A 15529-nucleotide genomic window follows, 5' to 3' on the forward strand; every position below is an offset into this window, starting at 1 on the left:
ATGTAAGGCACATTCCAAGAGGCATGTGCAATGCCTCTGTAGATCTAGGCTTAGAACTAACAGAACCTAATTTTTGCTGCATTCTCTTCAGAAGGCCAGCCTGGTTACAAGAGATGGGAAAGTGAACTCTATCTCTTGATGTTGGAAGGAGCTACAAACCACATTGCAGAAAGCATGGCTACTTTTGCTTTCTATCACACTTATTCTTTGCTATAATTCTCAGGCATATTTTATTTCCTTAAACATGTTAAACAAAATTGCTTTAAAACTTAACGATTGATAACGTTATTATCTAAATGTCCCCTGGGCCTAGTTCTCTTGGCTTATGGACATGTTTCTTCTTCTTATGTCTGTTTATTTTTTATTTCATTTTTGACACTTTTGTATGAAAAATTTTAGAAATATTTAATTTGCCTGCTTTTGTTATTTTTCTATAGGAATAATTTATATTTGTCTGTAGTAGGCAGCTAGATTAGAAATACTGGAGATTTTTTATAATGTTAATCCAATCCAGGGTTGACATTATTCAAAATTGGGCTTTAATCTCTATGAGAGCTGGCCTATTCCTTATTCACCCTTATTTTACCATGTACCTCTTTGTGGTACCAACCCCAAATATGATGAATTTTAGGTGTACCCACTTCCTATCAAGATGTTCCTCAACTCCATGTTCTTTTAGATCCTTGAGTTTACTGTAAACTCTGCTCAGCTTCTCAGCCTTTCAGCTGCTTTTTATGGCTCAGAAGATGCCTCTAATGGGTAGGAGTCAAAAATGCTGGTCTCACTTCTCTGAATTTCCTTCTTATAGATCTTGAACCTATAACTTTATACAAATTTATTAGCTCTCTGATGGTGTTAACAACATGTTTTTATACTTTGCCCATTTTTCTAGTTATTCTCAGTGGAAGCACTGGCTAGCATGTCTTAATCTGGTCTTCCATTATTGGAATTAGAATTGCTTAGATGATTATTAGTCTCAATGTTTAAGTGTATGCTGCAGAATGAAAGCATGTTCTATTTCCAGATCGTAAATTCTCTGGCATCAAGAATCATATTCATGAAGAGGCTCTGCCTTTTTAGGGCCCTGGGTACAGTAGGGACTCAGTAAAGACTACATAATTGGTGAGTACAGTGCATGTCCTTTTTATAGGTTTAGTAATTATTTTACTGTTCACCTTTGTTGTCAAGATCTTTAGATAGTGGCAAGATCTCAAGAGACAAAGTCAGAGAGATGTATAGCATAGTCTCTGCTTTTGGTTTGGTAATGAGCAGAGCCAGTTCAAGTCATAAGAATATGAATAGGAACTCCATGTGTTTTACTTTTAGGAGTGTCAAATCAGAGAAACATATTATATTCACCAAATAGTAATTACAAGTCATTTAATTATTTACTTAGTCTCTTGAGAAAACGCCAGTGTGAATGTATGGTTCAGTTCAGTTCAGTCGCTCAGTCGTGTCTGACTCTGCGACCCCAGGAATCGCAGCATGCCAGGCCTCCCTGTCTATCACCAACTCCCAGAGTTTACCCAAACTCATGTCCATCGAGTCGGTGATGCCATCCAGCCATCTCATCCTCTGTTGTCCCCTTCTCCTCCTGCCCCCAATCCTTCCCAGCATTAGGGCCTTTTCCAATGAGTCAACTCTTCGCATGAGGTGGCCAAAGTATTGGAGTTTCAGCTTCACCATCAGTCCTTCCAATGAACACTCAGCACTGATCTCCTTTAGGACAGACTGGTTGGATCTTCTTGCAGTCCAAGGGACTCTCAAGAGTCTTCTCCAACAACACAGTTCAAAAGCATCAATTCTTCGGCGCTCAGCTTTCTTCACCGTCCAACACTCACATCCATACATGACCACTGGAAAAACCATAGCCTTGACTAGACAGACCTTTGTTGGCAGAGTAATGTCTCTGCTTTTCAATATGCTATCTAGGTTGGCCATAACTTTCCTTCCAAGGAGTAAGCGTCTTTTAATTTCATGGCTGCAATCACCATCTGCAGTGATTTTGGAGCCCCGAAAAATAAAGTCTGACACTGTTTCCACTGTTTCCCCATCTATTTCCCATGAAGTGATGGGACCAGATGCCATGATCTTAGTTTTCTGAACGTTGAGCTTTAAGCCAACTTTTTCACTCTCCTCTTTCACTTTCATCAAGAGGCTCTTTAGTTCTTCTTCACTTTCTGCCATAAGGGTGGTGTCATCTGCATATCTGAGGTTATTGATATTTCTCCTGGCAATCTTGATTCCAGCTTGTGTTTCCTCCAGCCCAGCATTTCTCATAATGTACTCTGCATATAAGTTAAATAAGCAGGGTGACAATATACAGCCTTGACGTACTCCTTTTCCTATTTGGAACCGGTCTGTCAGGAGTTAATATTTATAATGCATGTGGAGATCTAGAAATCTCTCTCCATTGCTCTATTCTCAATGTCCTCCATTTGAAAAAATATGTTTATATAACTACCTCCATCTTCTGTTCTCTCCTCCAAATTCTCCTTGATCTTTTTAAACCCACTCAGATAGGCTTTTAAACTTCCTGCATCCACTGGGCCATACTACATAGCTTCCCTGACAAAAATGGTCACAGGAATTTCCACTTGTTTACCTTGATTGCAGTGGAGTGCTCTAGCATAGGCAATGACAAGCAGCTCTATGTCACACTCCCATGGTCATTAGCCCCCTTCTTGGTCCTTTGGGAGAGATGTACTGGGATATGCTTTGGTAGTACAGTTTTATTTTTCTCTCTTGATTTGTTTTCTATGGAATAATCCTGTGGATACTTCTGGTAACAAAAAAACTGGCAAACATTAATGAATAATGATCACAGCCCTAAAATGAACACTTTTACAAAGTGCTAAAAGAAAGGATTATGAATCTAATTCTATGGGAGGACAGATGAGGGAGCCATGAGTTCAGCTTGGGGAGTTAACCTTACTGGTTCTGGTCATATGAAACCATAATTGAAAAAGACACATGTACACATATTCACTGCAGAACTATTTACAATAGCTAAGACACGGGAGCAACCTAGATGTCCATCAACAGATAAATGGGTAAAGAAGTTGTGGTGCATATATACAGTGGAATATTACTCAGCCATAAAAAGGAACACATCTGAGTCAGTGCTAATGAGGTAGATGAACCCAGAACCTGTTATAGAGTTAAGTATGTCAGAAAGAGAAAAACACATATTAACACATGTATATGAAATCTAGAAAGATGAAACTGATGAACTTATTTGCAGAGCATTAATGGAGATGCAGACATAGAGAACAGACTTGTGGACACAGTGGGGGAAGGAGAAGAAGGGATGAATTGAAAGAGTAACATTAAAACATATACATTACCATATGTAAAATAGATTGTGAGAATTTGCTGTAGGACACAAGGACCTCAAACCAGGTGCTCTGTTAACAACTTAGGTGAGATGGGATGGGAGATGGGAGGGAGGTTCAAGAGGAAGGGGACATATATGTATACCTATGACTGATACATGTTGATACATGGCAGAAACCAACACAGTATTGTAAAGCAATTATCCTCCAATTAAAAATAAAAATTAAAAAAAAAAAAGAATTTCCGGCAGTCACTGCTGGCCACTGTTGCTTACCTCAGCACTACAGGGAAAGAGTGACTTCATATATAATATTTAAAACATGCTGGTTAAGGATTTGTCCTCTAAAGCCAAATTGACTGGATTTTAGATTCATCTTTCTCTGTGTAACTTGGTCCAACTACTTTTAAGTTTTTTCTAACTCAGTTTCCTCATCTCTAAAATGGGGATAAGACCCTTTTCGAGTCATTGTAAAGTGAAAAAGTAAAAATATGTAAAGTGTTTAAAATCTTCTTGTCCCATAATAAGTACTCAAGAGATTTTCACTATTATTACTGGTTTGTGGGCTCTTCAAATGAGGGCACAGAGCATGGGGTAGGGGAGGCAGATAAGGGAGACAGACGTTCAGGTTTTCTTAGACTCTGGGCTCTTCATATGCATTTCCATCCTCTTTGTTTAAAGGAGGTCACATCCAACAATCCACATTGCTCAGGCTTGATACCCTTTCTTCCAGCTCCAGCATGGGTTCTCTTTCCTGTAATTCCTAGGTTCTGCTGATCGTGTGGTTGGAATCTCAGGAGAACCTGTCTGGTTACGGCCCCCCAGCTTACAAACAAATGTATATTCTGTTAAATGGAAGATGCAATCATTCTCAAATTCAAGTAGTTATTTGATATGGTCTTGGAGCAATAATTCTGGCTTGATCAAAGCAAGGGAAACTTTGAGTCAGCCTTCAAATTTTTTCAACAAAAGACTCAATTTTACAAGCAAAGACTTCACTCTTCTCATCGAGGCAGCTCAGCAACAGGACAGTGGCCTCTACATCCTGGAGGTCACCAGTCACTCTGGGAAGTTTTGGACACACAAGTTCCAGGTTTCTATATTTGGTGAGTCCTCAGAACAGCTCATCTTGCCCCTGTAACTCTTGCAGGGCTTGTATTTCCAGCATCTTTCTGATCAGAATCTCTGCTTCTAGATCGTGTTGAGAAGCCCCATCTGGTGGAGAAGTGGAAGGTCCTGGATGGGGACATATGTCGAGTGACTCTGTCCTGCTCAGTCGCCAGAGGTGGTGATGTGAGCTATGCTTGGTATAGAGGGACTGAGCTGATACAGACACCTGGGAACCTCACAGAACTGGAGGAGTCTGTTGATGTCAATGGTTTGCACTTATATACCTGCAATGTCAGCAATCCAGTCAGTTGGGCAAACCACAGCCTCCAACTAACGCAGGGCTGTCAGAGTTACCACCAAGGTAAGTGGAGCAATTTGGGCTATAAGAGGGGCTGAAGGTGTGGGACCCCACAACCAGGCTCATGTGTAAAGGAGACTTGGTTATGAGATCCCTTGACTGACTCCCACAGAGCTTTGCAGCCCTTCCCCAGGTAAGCCTTGGCCTCTAGGTATACAGTCCCTGTAAAACCAGGGATGTCTTGGTTGGGGAAGAATTTTATCACCATAAAGATCTTCCTTCCGGGAGATGTGAGTTTCTCCTTCATATAGGGAATGCTTAGTTGTTTGATGAGTCACTGCCCTGACGTGGATGCTGATCATTACATTCTTTTTCTGAGAGACTGATGGAGACCTCCTTCCTCCTCCTGAGTGATAACTCCCCCAAGCCATATAGTTTCCCAAGAGGTAACTATGCTGTACACTGTACTCTGGGTCATGTGGTCATCAGGATGATCTTGGGGGTACTAAAAGAGTTCTTGTTTTTTTCTTTTTTTGCTTATGTTCATTCTAAGAGTTAACCTGAGTTAAGTTTTTTTTTCCTGAGTTAAGTTTACACCACTTTTCATTATATAAACAAAGACTTAATGTGCCATCAGCATAGGGGACACAGGAAAAATCCTGCTGTCCCCATCCTCAAGGAACTTCTAACCAAATGCAGCAACAAACTAAACACTCGTGAGCAAAAAAGAAACAAGCTGAAGGAATGTGGAGTGGCAAGGACACTGGAGTTTTGTTCATCCAGCCATGGCTTCATCATTCACTAGCTCTTTGATCTCAAGCTGATTCATTATATCTCTGAACCTCAGTTTTTCTTTTGAGTAAACTAGGGATGATAATAATAAGTATCTCATAGAAGTGCTGCTAAGATTAAGATAATGTTGGTAAAGAGCCTAGTCAGCTGGCACCTGCAACATTAATTTATTTCCCTTCCCATGTTGGTTGGGTTATGTATCAGGCTACATTTGTGACACAAGTGTTAAAATTTGTATGAAGAAGAGCAGGGAAGGCAGGAATAACAGAAGGTGAAGTGGAAGACTTGCCTGGCACATAGTAGGTGTCCAACAAATGTTTGTTGAGTTAAAAACAAAAGAATGAATGGGTGTAACATTTGCCGTGAAAGATGTTTTACATATATTAAAGTCATAATTAACCCTCATGTGTAGATAACATTATTTCCTTTCTCTAAGTGAGAAAACAGGCTCAGAGAGGCTAAGGACATTATCCAAGAGCACAGAGTCTATAGAGTTAGAATGGAGCCAGGTCTGTGAGATACTAATACCCATGATCTTAGCATCACTCAAGGGAGGTCACTCGAATGAGCAGGGAGACCACTTTGATGGTGAATTCACAAGGTGAATTCAGCCACCTGAGAGAGGAGTGGGGTTCTGAAACAGATTCTGTAGCAGACAGAGGGGGAGGGAGAAGAGAGAGGGCTTAGCACTCAAGACTCATGTCTTCCATATCCCTCAGATTTCACCTTTCTGTTCATTTTGGTGAGCATCATGATTCTCCTCATGGCAGTGTTCCTGGGCGCCATCACCTGCTATGTGTGGAGGAGGAAGAGGAAGCAGTCACGTAAGTGCAGAGTCCCTACATGTATCGCCTGATTTGACATCCACAGTGGCATGTGCCTGGGTGCCCAGTACATACTTTCCTTGGGGGCATTGGGCGGTGTGTGTGTGTGTGTATGTGTGTGTGTGTGTGTGTGTGTGTGTGTATGGCTGGGGGAGGGGTGGCAGTGGCTGCTGGGCCCTCTTTCTGTTCTTGCCCTCTGGGGTAGCTGCTGGACACCTACAGCCTGTTCCCCAATGTGCAAATTTGCCTGCAGTCTGCCTGGCCTGATAGAATAGGTATGTCAGGTGAGGTTGCTGCCACTGTGCTTTTCAGATCCTGGGAAGAACAGTAACCTGCCTCCTTTCTAGAACTTTTCTCAAGGTCTTAGTCATCTGGGATGGAGGTGGGACTGCCAGAAGTGGAAGCCTGGATAGGACATCCTCTGGAGATCTCTGCAGCTCTTTTCTTTGCTTCCCTCCTCTAACAGGGACAGTCCCAGAAGAAGTTCTGACAATCTATGAAGATGTCAACAACCTGCAAACCAGGAGGAATCACGTATGACACGCTAGGGCCTGGGATTTCTCTCAGCTAGTCTGAGAGATATTTTTTGGAGGATGGCCATTCTGGACAGGGGGAGAGTGAGGACCAGACAATTGTCCTCGGTCCTCCCCATATATCTTTTCTCCATTAGCCTCTTAGCTCTGGCTGTGGAGGAGAAGAGGAAAATAAGGGGGCAGAGAAGACAAAGGAAGCAGAAGGGGATCTTGGTGCAGAATTGTACCTGCTGGGAAGGGATGGTGCCCTGGTATCCTCATTTCTGCCCAGTCTCACCAGCCAGGTTAAGCTCCAGGAAGAGTCCAACCTGCTTGCATTTTGTGTCTGACCACAGATTCTTAGGTCCTTGCAAATCTGAGTTGACTTTTGTGAGTCCTTAATCATTGCCCAGGCTGGGAAGGATGCCAGCCTGACTAGCCAAAGCACAGCAGTTTCATAGCTGACTCCGTGATCTATGCTCACAGTATTTCTGGAAGAAGATGCCTGAGTCTGCCTGAGGTGCTAGAGAGTGACCAGGTTAGGGCAAAGGTTAGCTCCTCCGGGAACCTCTCTGGTCAGTCAGTATCTGCTGGCTGTGGCCAACTCTGCCTGTCATCCAGGGGTGTCAGAGAGGAGGAAACTGCAGGGGGCTACGCGGCCCCTGAGCAGGGCAGGATGTGGTGACAGGCCTTGGGGAAAGGCAGTGACCAGCTGAAATGCCAGGAGGGAAGGGTGATGGGTGTAGGGAGGAAGGGCCCTCTTCCTACTCCCATTCCTGATGCTTCACTTCAAGAGGAAGTCATAGCAGTGGGACCCCTCCTGGTGACCAGTGTGAGGCCCTATGAGGCCTCACAGAACAGAGAAGCAGCTTCCTAAAGGTCTAGGCTTTGGAATTAGGGAATTTGGAATTAGAGCAGCTCCCCTGGCCTATTTCCTTGGAATAATTGGGCATGAAAAACTGCAGGAGACTGTTTCTCCCATCACTTCTGTATGCTGGTACAAGTTCCTGGGGGCAAGTGCATCTTCCAACAGTCACTGATGCCCAAATACTCAGTAAAAATAGCCTTTCTTCCCCAGCAGAATAAAGATGACTTTAAATTAGGTAAAAGGAGAACACAGGGGAAAGTAACTATTGAGAGTAAAAGAGATCTGTTGGGGATGGAAGTCTGTTACTCTGCTTCTGACTCAGGTCTTTTTCCTTCTGTGGCCCCCTCTCTCCACGGCCTGTCCCTAGTGTCCCCAAGGTTCTGCTTGAAGGCTTATATCTCAAGCTTCACGTGGTCTTGGCTTTGGCCTTTCTGGAGATACTTCAGTCAGGTCTGGACTGAAGAGAAAAGCATAAATTTCTGTTTCTTGCCAGATGCTCACAAGTCTAGCCTCCAAGGATGGCTGATGTTTCTCTGCTTCTCTCAGTGCCTTCCTGCTTCTGGGGAGTTCAGTTTGTTCCTTGTCTAATGGACTGTAATGGGCTCCATGGACTCTCCCCCAGAGCCAAACCTGGCAGTATGTACTCAGGGCATCATGAAATGCCACAAGCTCCAATCTCCTGTGGGGCAGGACTGAAGAGGGAAGAAGGAAGGGAGTGTGCCCCCTGCACTGGGCCTTGGCCAGGGCTCCACTCAGCATCACAGCTGCACACGGGGCTGGATTAAGGCCGAGGGCAAGATGGCCACCAAAGCTGGGTCTAGAGAAGGGGATTTGGAACAATTAGGGTCCCTACATTTGTGTCCTTTGGAGTGGGTTGCCATTTTCTTCTCTAGGGGATCTTTCCGACCCAGGGATTGAACCTGGGTCTCCTGCATTGTTGGCAGATTCTTTATCATCTGAGCCCCCAGGGAAGCTGCTTCTTAATAGGTAAGGCTCAGATTAGAGCCCCACCCAAAGCTCAGCCCATTGTCAATAATTACATTGCAAATTTAATCAGAAAGTCAGCAAAGGCAAGTTTCTAAGTTACCAAAGTAAAGCAAGTTACAGGAGACTCCCTTGGGCAGGATCACTTGCAATGCTTTCACATCTGGATGGTTTCTCACTCCTGACACTAACTGCTGCAGGGTGAGTATCTGTCCCCATCCTGAGATATGCAAGGGACCACCTCCTTCCCATGCTCCCCGGAGCCCCTTCTCTTATTGTTTCTCCCCAGTCAATTCAAGTCCAGACAGACACAGCTGTCTGCTCATGTCACCATATGTCCCTTTACTATCTTTTGTGCAGGAGCAGAAACCCCCTGGAGAAGGGAATACCATCTACTCCACAATCCAGCCCCAGGTACCACTCTGGTTTCTAGAATCCATTTCATGCCTATCCATGGGGTTTCCTATGCCACCCTAGAAACTCACACCCTTGAATGGCAGAGTAAGACCTTGGTGCTCCTGGAGTATGGAAGACAGTTTGGCCTCAGTTGCATTACATTGTTTATATAGATAAGTGCGGTTCTGGAATGTCTAGACAGCTGAACAGGGCTGGACATCTGACACAGACATTCTCTTCTCTTCCATGCTTGGTAGCAAGGGTGGTCCATTGGGAGGAGGAAGCTTGTCAGGGGACTCAACTTCTGTTTTCTCTTCCTGATGCTCCCAGTACTTGGGGACTTGGTACTTTGTATTCTCGCCCTTAACTATACCTGTTTTCAGGAGAGATTGCATCTGTGTTGTTCTTTTATCTAATTATGACTTAATAATAACATTTACTAAGCACGTAACTTGCCATTTTCTTATTGAATCTCACAAAACAACCTCATGAAATGGGTCTAATAGAAACCTCATTTCGTAGATGAGGAAACAGACTCAAAGTTTAACTGAACGTGCTCAAGGCCACATAGCTCTGTTGTGACAAAGCTGAGCCAAATGATTTTCAAGTCTTCTCTCTACCTCTACCTACTTCATCTTTAACATTTTGGGATTGTAGGACTTTGTTCATAGACTAGAGAAGCAACCTCTAATATTGACGACTAAAATGACTATTGATAACCCAGATTGGGGGATCTTTTTCAAAAGAAATGCTGCCTCCTGGTGGCCAGTGATTAAAAATGTCTGATAAAAATGACTTTTTTTTTTTTTTTTTTTTAAAGCTAAGACTTCAAGCAACAAACTCTTTAGCTTTGTGGCTAGGCTGCAGGGCAAAGAAAACTCTTAGGGGATGGTGATAAGCTTCAGAGGAAGATCAAGAAAAGAAGGAAGAGAAGAAAGGGAAAGGGAAGAGGGCAAGGAGAGGCAATGCAGGGAGGGAAGAGAGGAGAGAAATGGAAGAGAAAGAGGAAAGGAGGCAGGGAGGCACCCAACCACTCAGAGCCACTCTGGAATTCCCAAGCTGGGTGTTGCTTTCTCTTGTTCCCCTTAAGATGATGTGATCTGCTGATAGTGGGTCAGAGGGTGTCAAAGAGAGATGTAAGGACAATTTCTGGCTTTAGCCACTTTGAATTATAACAAGAGGAATTTAAATAAATGCAAGAGAAGATCTCCTCTCAGACTGAGATGCTGATGAGAATGAGATTTCTCCTCTGAGCAAAAAGAGGATGGTTACCTGCCTTTGAGAACACCTGGTTCAGGTCCAGAGAGGGAAGGCATGATGTCAAAAGGAGCTATTGAGGTGTTGAAGAGGAGAATCTTGGAGAGTCTGAGGTTTAAATCCTGCTTGTATTGTGAGCACACTGTCTGACTTGGGCTATTTACCCTTTTGGAGTATCATTTGTAGGATGGGGCAAATTATGATCATTCTAATATTGTAGGAGTGTTATAAGGGTTAGGGGAGGATGTATATACAGAGTAAGCACTCAGCAGCTAGCAGCTATCTTTAATGACAAAGCAGGACAAGCATTCAGATTGTCTGACCTCCCAACTAGTCCAGGGTTCTTTTCACTAATATTTCGAGCTTCCATCTGGGGAAGATTGAGGGTGAGGAATGGAAGAGATAGATGCCTGCCTCCCTAGGATTGTGCTGGATGTATGCTTCTGAAATGGCTTTATTTCTGTTCTCTTTAGTCTTCTGCTTCCACGTCACAAGATAATGCAAATACACTGTATTCATTAGTACAGGCTTCCTGGAAGGTAAGTCTTCTCTATGGGCTGCTGTTTATACAGATATGTATTTTCTCCATACATATGCAGGTATGTGTTTGCAGAGGGTGTGTTGTGTGTCTGTGTGAGTGTACTTTTAAGTGAGTTGTCTTCCACTGTGTGTATCTGAGTAGCTTGTGTGAAATGACTGTTTAAATGTTAATGGATCAACTAGAAATGCCTTTCTGGTTCTGTTTGGAGAAAAAGAACAGCTCTGAGATTAGGAGGAGAGTTGGATTCTCTGTGAGTTTCTGTGAGAGGCAGTAGACCATCAAAGACAGAAAGGAGGTGCTTTGTGCAGAAAGACCACAGAGTCCTCATTAGACCAGCTGAGGCTATGGTGAGAGATCCTGGAGAGGTTTTCAAGGCAGGGGCATATAATCTACAGCTGGAAGAGTAGACTGGACCTAGAGAGACACAGTGTTGACTTTTAGAGAATCAGACGAAGGTTCTGGCCAGTCACCTGCTGGTGGTGGTCTCTAGACTGAGGTAACCCATCACAGTCCTCTTGAATCCTGCTCCAAGCTGAGCTCATGGCTGTTACCTGTGCCTGGGACCACAAAGTAGGGCATCTTAATGCCCCTGGTCATATTTCTACCTTGGAAGAAAGGTGGTGGGAAGAACGTTAATTCCAAGGCTGGAGTCACAGTATGAAGCCAAAACCTTGCCACTGTAGTGTGGAAGTTGGGAATCTGCCAAACCATGGAAGTGTTGCACTCATATGGGTCAAGGATCCTGTGTTTGTGTCAAATGGAGGAGAGGTTTGGGAAGATTTTTATATTTTTCATTCACTCCCCTTCTAATAAGTCATTAAATCAACTTGGATTCTACCATGCATGTGTACTAAGTTGTTTCAGGACTATCTGACTCTGTGACCCTATGGACTATAGGGTCCTCTGACCATGGGATTCTCCAGGCAAGAGTACTGGAGTGGGTTGCTATGCCTTCCTTCAAAGGATCTTCTCGACCCAGGGATTGAACCTGCATCTCTAATGTCTCCTGCATTGGGAAGCAGGTTCTCTACCACTAGTGCCACCTGGGAAGCCCAGATTCCATGAGAGATATCTATATTTAAATTATGTTGTTGTTGTTTTGTTGTTAAATCATGTCTGACTCTTTTGTGACCCCATGAACTGTAGCCCACCAGGCTCATCTGTCCATGGGATTTATCAGGCAAGAATACTGGAGTGGATTGCAATTTCCTTCTCCAGGGGATCTTCCCCATCCAGGGATCAAATCCTCATCTCCTGTATTGGCAGGCGGGTTCTTCACTGCTGAGCCATGAGGGAAGCCCATATTTAAATTATACACTGTAGTTTATGAACATATAGTTACAGACACCATGATCACATGCTTTGGTATTAGGTTTTGAAAGCTCTGTACACTACTGAGAAAGCTTCTGAGTTCCCATGTCTCCAATGTTTCACCGTGTTCAGGGTATATGCTAGGACTGGTACTTAAGCGTGTGGCAGAATTGTTTACACGAACCGTGTGTATGTATGTTATGTGTTGAAAAGATACACAGTTTGAGGCAGTGTTTGAATTAGATTTGTCTGAAGGGTGTGTGTCTGTGTCGGTGCTGGGAGTATGTGTATGTGTGGATTTCAGGGGTATGTGAGTGTGGGATACTAAACTTTGACTTTGGTTCAGAAATATCATATCATAGGCAAGTGTGTATTTTGCCTTCTTTGGAAGCCACAAACACCATTGTTTACTCCTAGGGTAGAAAACTCTGCACACTTCTGGCTGAGAAAACTTTAGGGACTGTCTGGGTTCTGAGTCTCCTTTGGGACCTCTCACATCAGTTAAAAGTAAGACATTTCTTAACTTGAAGTTAAGCACTCTTTCCCCTCTGAAATTCCAGACTGGATCAAAGAAGACGAAACACAGCCCGTCCTGCAATAAAACTATCTATGAAGAGGTAAGATTCTGGAATTCTTTCTGAATGGGTTTAGTGCTCACAGCATAGCCCTGAAATCACATGTGAGAAAAGTCATCCATAGCATCTCAGAGTTGGAGGGATTTCAGGGATCTTCTAATATGAATCTTCATTTTAGAGTTGAAGAAACGGAGGTTCAAGAAGAGCTATGGTCTAACCCAAGATCTTATCATATTTTGGGGATTTGACTCCTTTTGGGGAGGTTGTATCTTCCCCCAATATTTATTTATTTATTTGGCTGCTCCAGGTCTTATTTATGGCATGTGGGATCTTCAATCTTTGCTGCTGCATGCGAGATCTTTAGTTATGGCATATGAACTCTTAGCTGTGGCATGTAGGATCTAGTTTCCTGACCAAGATTCGAACTCCAGCCTGCTGCATTGAGAGTGTGAAGTCTTAGCCACTGGACCACCAGGGAAGTCTCCAAGATTGAGTTTTAAACTAGGGCTGTCCCCAGACTTGTTTCCCAGCTGTGGGCCACACATTGGACCTCTCTCTCTTCCATGGATATGTGCGTGTTGGGAAGTGAGGAGCAGAGAACGGAGGATAAATGAATCTAAACGATTTCCCCAAGTTAGCAAGTAATTGGGCATCACTCCAGGACACATATAATCTTCAGCTGCTGCTGGGATGGACACTGCACAATGGTGACCACTGTGTCTGGTGGCTGGATTGATTCTCATCAAGCCTTTCAGGGAATGGACAGTAGGCACTCAATGTTTATTGGAGGTTTATTGTATATATATATGAATGGTAGCCTGCCAGTGGCTTTATGTGCACTATCTCATTTAATCTTCACAGAATGCTACGAGGTAGTATAATTACACTTCCCATTTATACCCAGAGAATTTAAGGCATGGAGAGCACTCTGCTCACCAGCCTCATATAACACCTGAGCTTCCACCTGTGGTCTGATAAAGATGTTGCCACAGGTCACAAGGGAGAGTGTGGATGGGTGCCTGCTGGAATTTCTGGCACTTGAGCTGCAGCCCCACACTAAAGCCAGCTGGACAGGCAAGGTTTGTAGAGGCACTGTGTGGGCCAAGGCAAAGTGGGTCATGAAGAAGCGTAGTGTGGTTAAAAAGCACTAGAGATGGAGCCAGGAGAACTGGATTCAAGCCCCTTACTTCTTACTAGTTGTTGACCTTGAGTTATTTCCCTTACCTAGCTGAGCTTCCTTTTGTTACAAATGATGAATGGGGATAATAATTCATAGCCCAAAGGGCTGTTATAAGGATCTCTCAGTCGGTGAGTCTGAAGTTCTTCTTTTCTTCTGCAGGTTGGAAAAAGAACTTCCAAAGCTGAGAACCCTGCTCGACTGAGTCGTAGGGAGCTGGAGAACTTCTGGATATATTCCTAGTTGCCATGGCTGTTCTCACCCCTCTTACAGCCCAGCTTCTGCTTTGGGAATCAGCACAATGGATGATATCACATGATTCTCTGCAGAGTGGTTCCTAGTCTGGAGACGATATAAGAGTTTGTGCGTGGTCTGTATTTGTTTTGAAAATGATTTCTAACAGACGCTTTAAGAGCAAGGCTGTTAAATAATATCTCAACTCACAGACCAGACAAGAACAGATAGAGATGTTGGGTAGTTTCCAAAAGACGACACAGCATGTCCAAGTGCCGGTCATCTCCAAGTGCTATGTAAATGTGTGGTGGTGTTACTATCACATTAAGATTCTGTTTCCCTGGTTTTCCCCTGGTGACTCACCCACTCCTCCCTAATCAATGATGACCACATTTCTAGACCCTTCCTTTGCCCAGACTCATCTTCCAAAAAGGAAGGAAAGATAGTGGGTGCTCAGAGGAGAAGAAAGAGGTCCCTCTGTGAAGGTATACTAAACAGCCCTAAGCCGCTGGCAAGTTCTCCAAGGAGGCCAGGCATGGGCTATACTCAAATACAGAGGAAAAACTTGCCCACTACATATTAAACTTTACCTCTAGCCATCTGGTCACAAAGGGGTGTGGGCAGGAGCAAGAGTAGATGAAGCAAATCAAGCCCATTGCTGAGTGAAAAAATCACCCAGAGTCCATGCCATCCTAATAATCGGGCAGTGCAAGCAGCTTTGCCTACAGAATGAAGTTTGATTTACAAAAACACATTATTAGACATCCATTTTGGCTTCTTTACACATTCCTCACTATTAGAAACAGTATCATTTAAGTTCTGAGTCCTGATGCTCCCCATGGCAAACACTGGAGGGAGGGCTCAGGCAGGTGAGCACTTAGGAAACAGGCACCTTGCTGGGCTGCCCCGAGCCTTCAAGCCAGACCCTTCCACAAGACTGGGGAGCAGGCTGAAAGTCTGGCTGAGCCCAGGAAAGGGGGAACTGGAAGAGGGCCTGGTCAGAGACCCCAACAGGTAACATTGCATGGAGCCTGGTTCTTCAATTGCCCCATTCTGTGTTTAAGGTATGAATTTAATATAGAACTGTGCTATTACTTAAAGGCAGTCTAAATTTCTTTTCTGAAATTTAGGAAAGAAAATGTAAATGGGTCTCTTCCCTACTCTGCACTTTTCCTCTCCCAGCCAAAGGGCACTTGTGGGCCATCAATAAACACACACTGTTTAACTCCTGCTGGAGAGGAGTCCGGACTCCTGGTGAGCTGTCAGTTGTCTCCTAGCCTTGTTCACACTGGAACAGCAGATTCTAGGGTCCCCAG

The 15529-nt window shown here is 43.9% G+C and overlaps 1 protein-coding gene across 5 annotated transcripts in view; it reads left to right on the top strand.

Moving 5' to 3' along the window:
* Positions 1–15461, top strand: part of CD244 (CD244 molecule) — a 34684-nt gene extending 19223 nt beyond the window's left edge. For 2 of the 5 annotated variants that reach the window (XM_081491651.1, XM_081491654.1), the window contains 8 exons: positions 4102–4440; positions 4530–4805; positions 6254–6358; positions 6825–6892; positions 9083–9136; positions 10849–10914; positions 12788–12844; positions 14142–15461. In XM_081491651.1, coding sequence (XP_081347777.1) covers positions 4102–4440; positions 4530–4805; positions 6254–6358; positions 6825–6892; positions 9083–9136; positions 10849–10914; positions 12788–12844; positions 14142–14222 — 1046 coding nt within the window. In that variant the 3' untranslated portion in view covers positions 14223–15461. Of the gene's footprint in view, positions 1–4101; positions 4441–4514; positions 4806–6253; positions 6359–6824; positions 6893–9082; positions 9137–10848; positions 10915–12787; positions 12845–14141 lie in introns of all 5 variants that reach the window. The other 3 variants (XM_081491653.1, XM_081491655.1, XM_081491656.1) reach the window with 3 other exon arrangements.
* Positions 15462–15529: the final 68 nt, after the last annotated feature.

This window comes from Giraffa tippelskirchi, chromosome 5 (assembly GCF_054371585.1).
Source record: "Giraffa tippelskirchi isolate mGirTip1 chromosome 5, T2T-mGirTip1v1.2.pri, whole genome shotgun sequence".
Classification (NCBI taxonomy): Eukaryota; Metazoa; Chordata; class Mammalia; order Artiodactyla; family Giraffidae; genus Giraffa; species Giraffa tippelskirchi.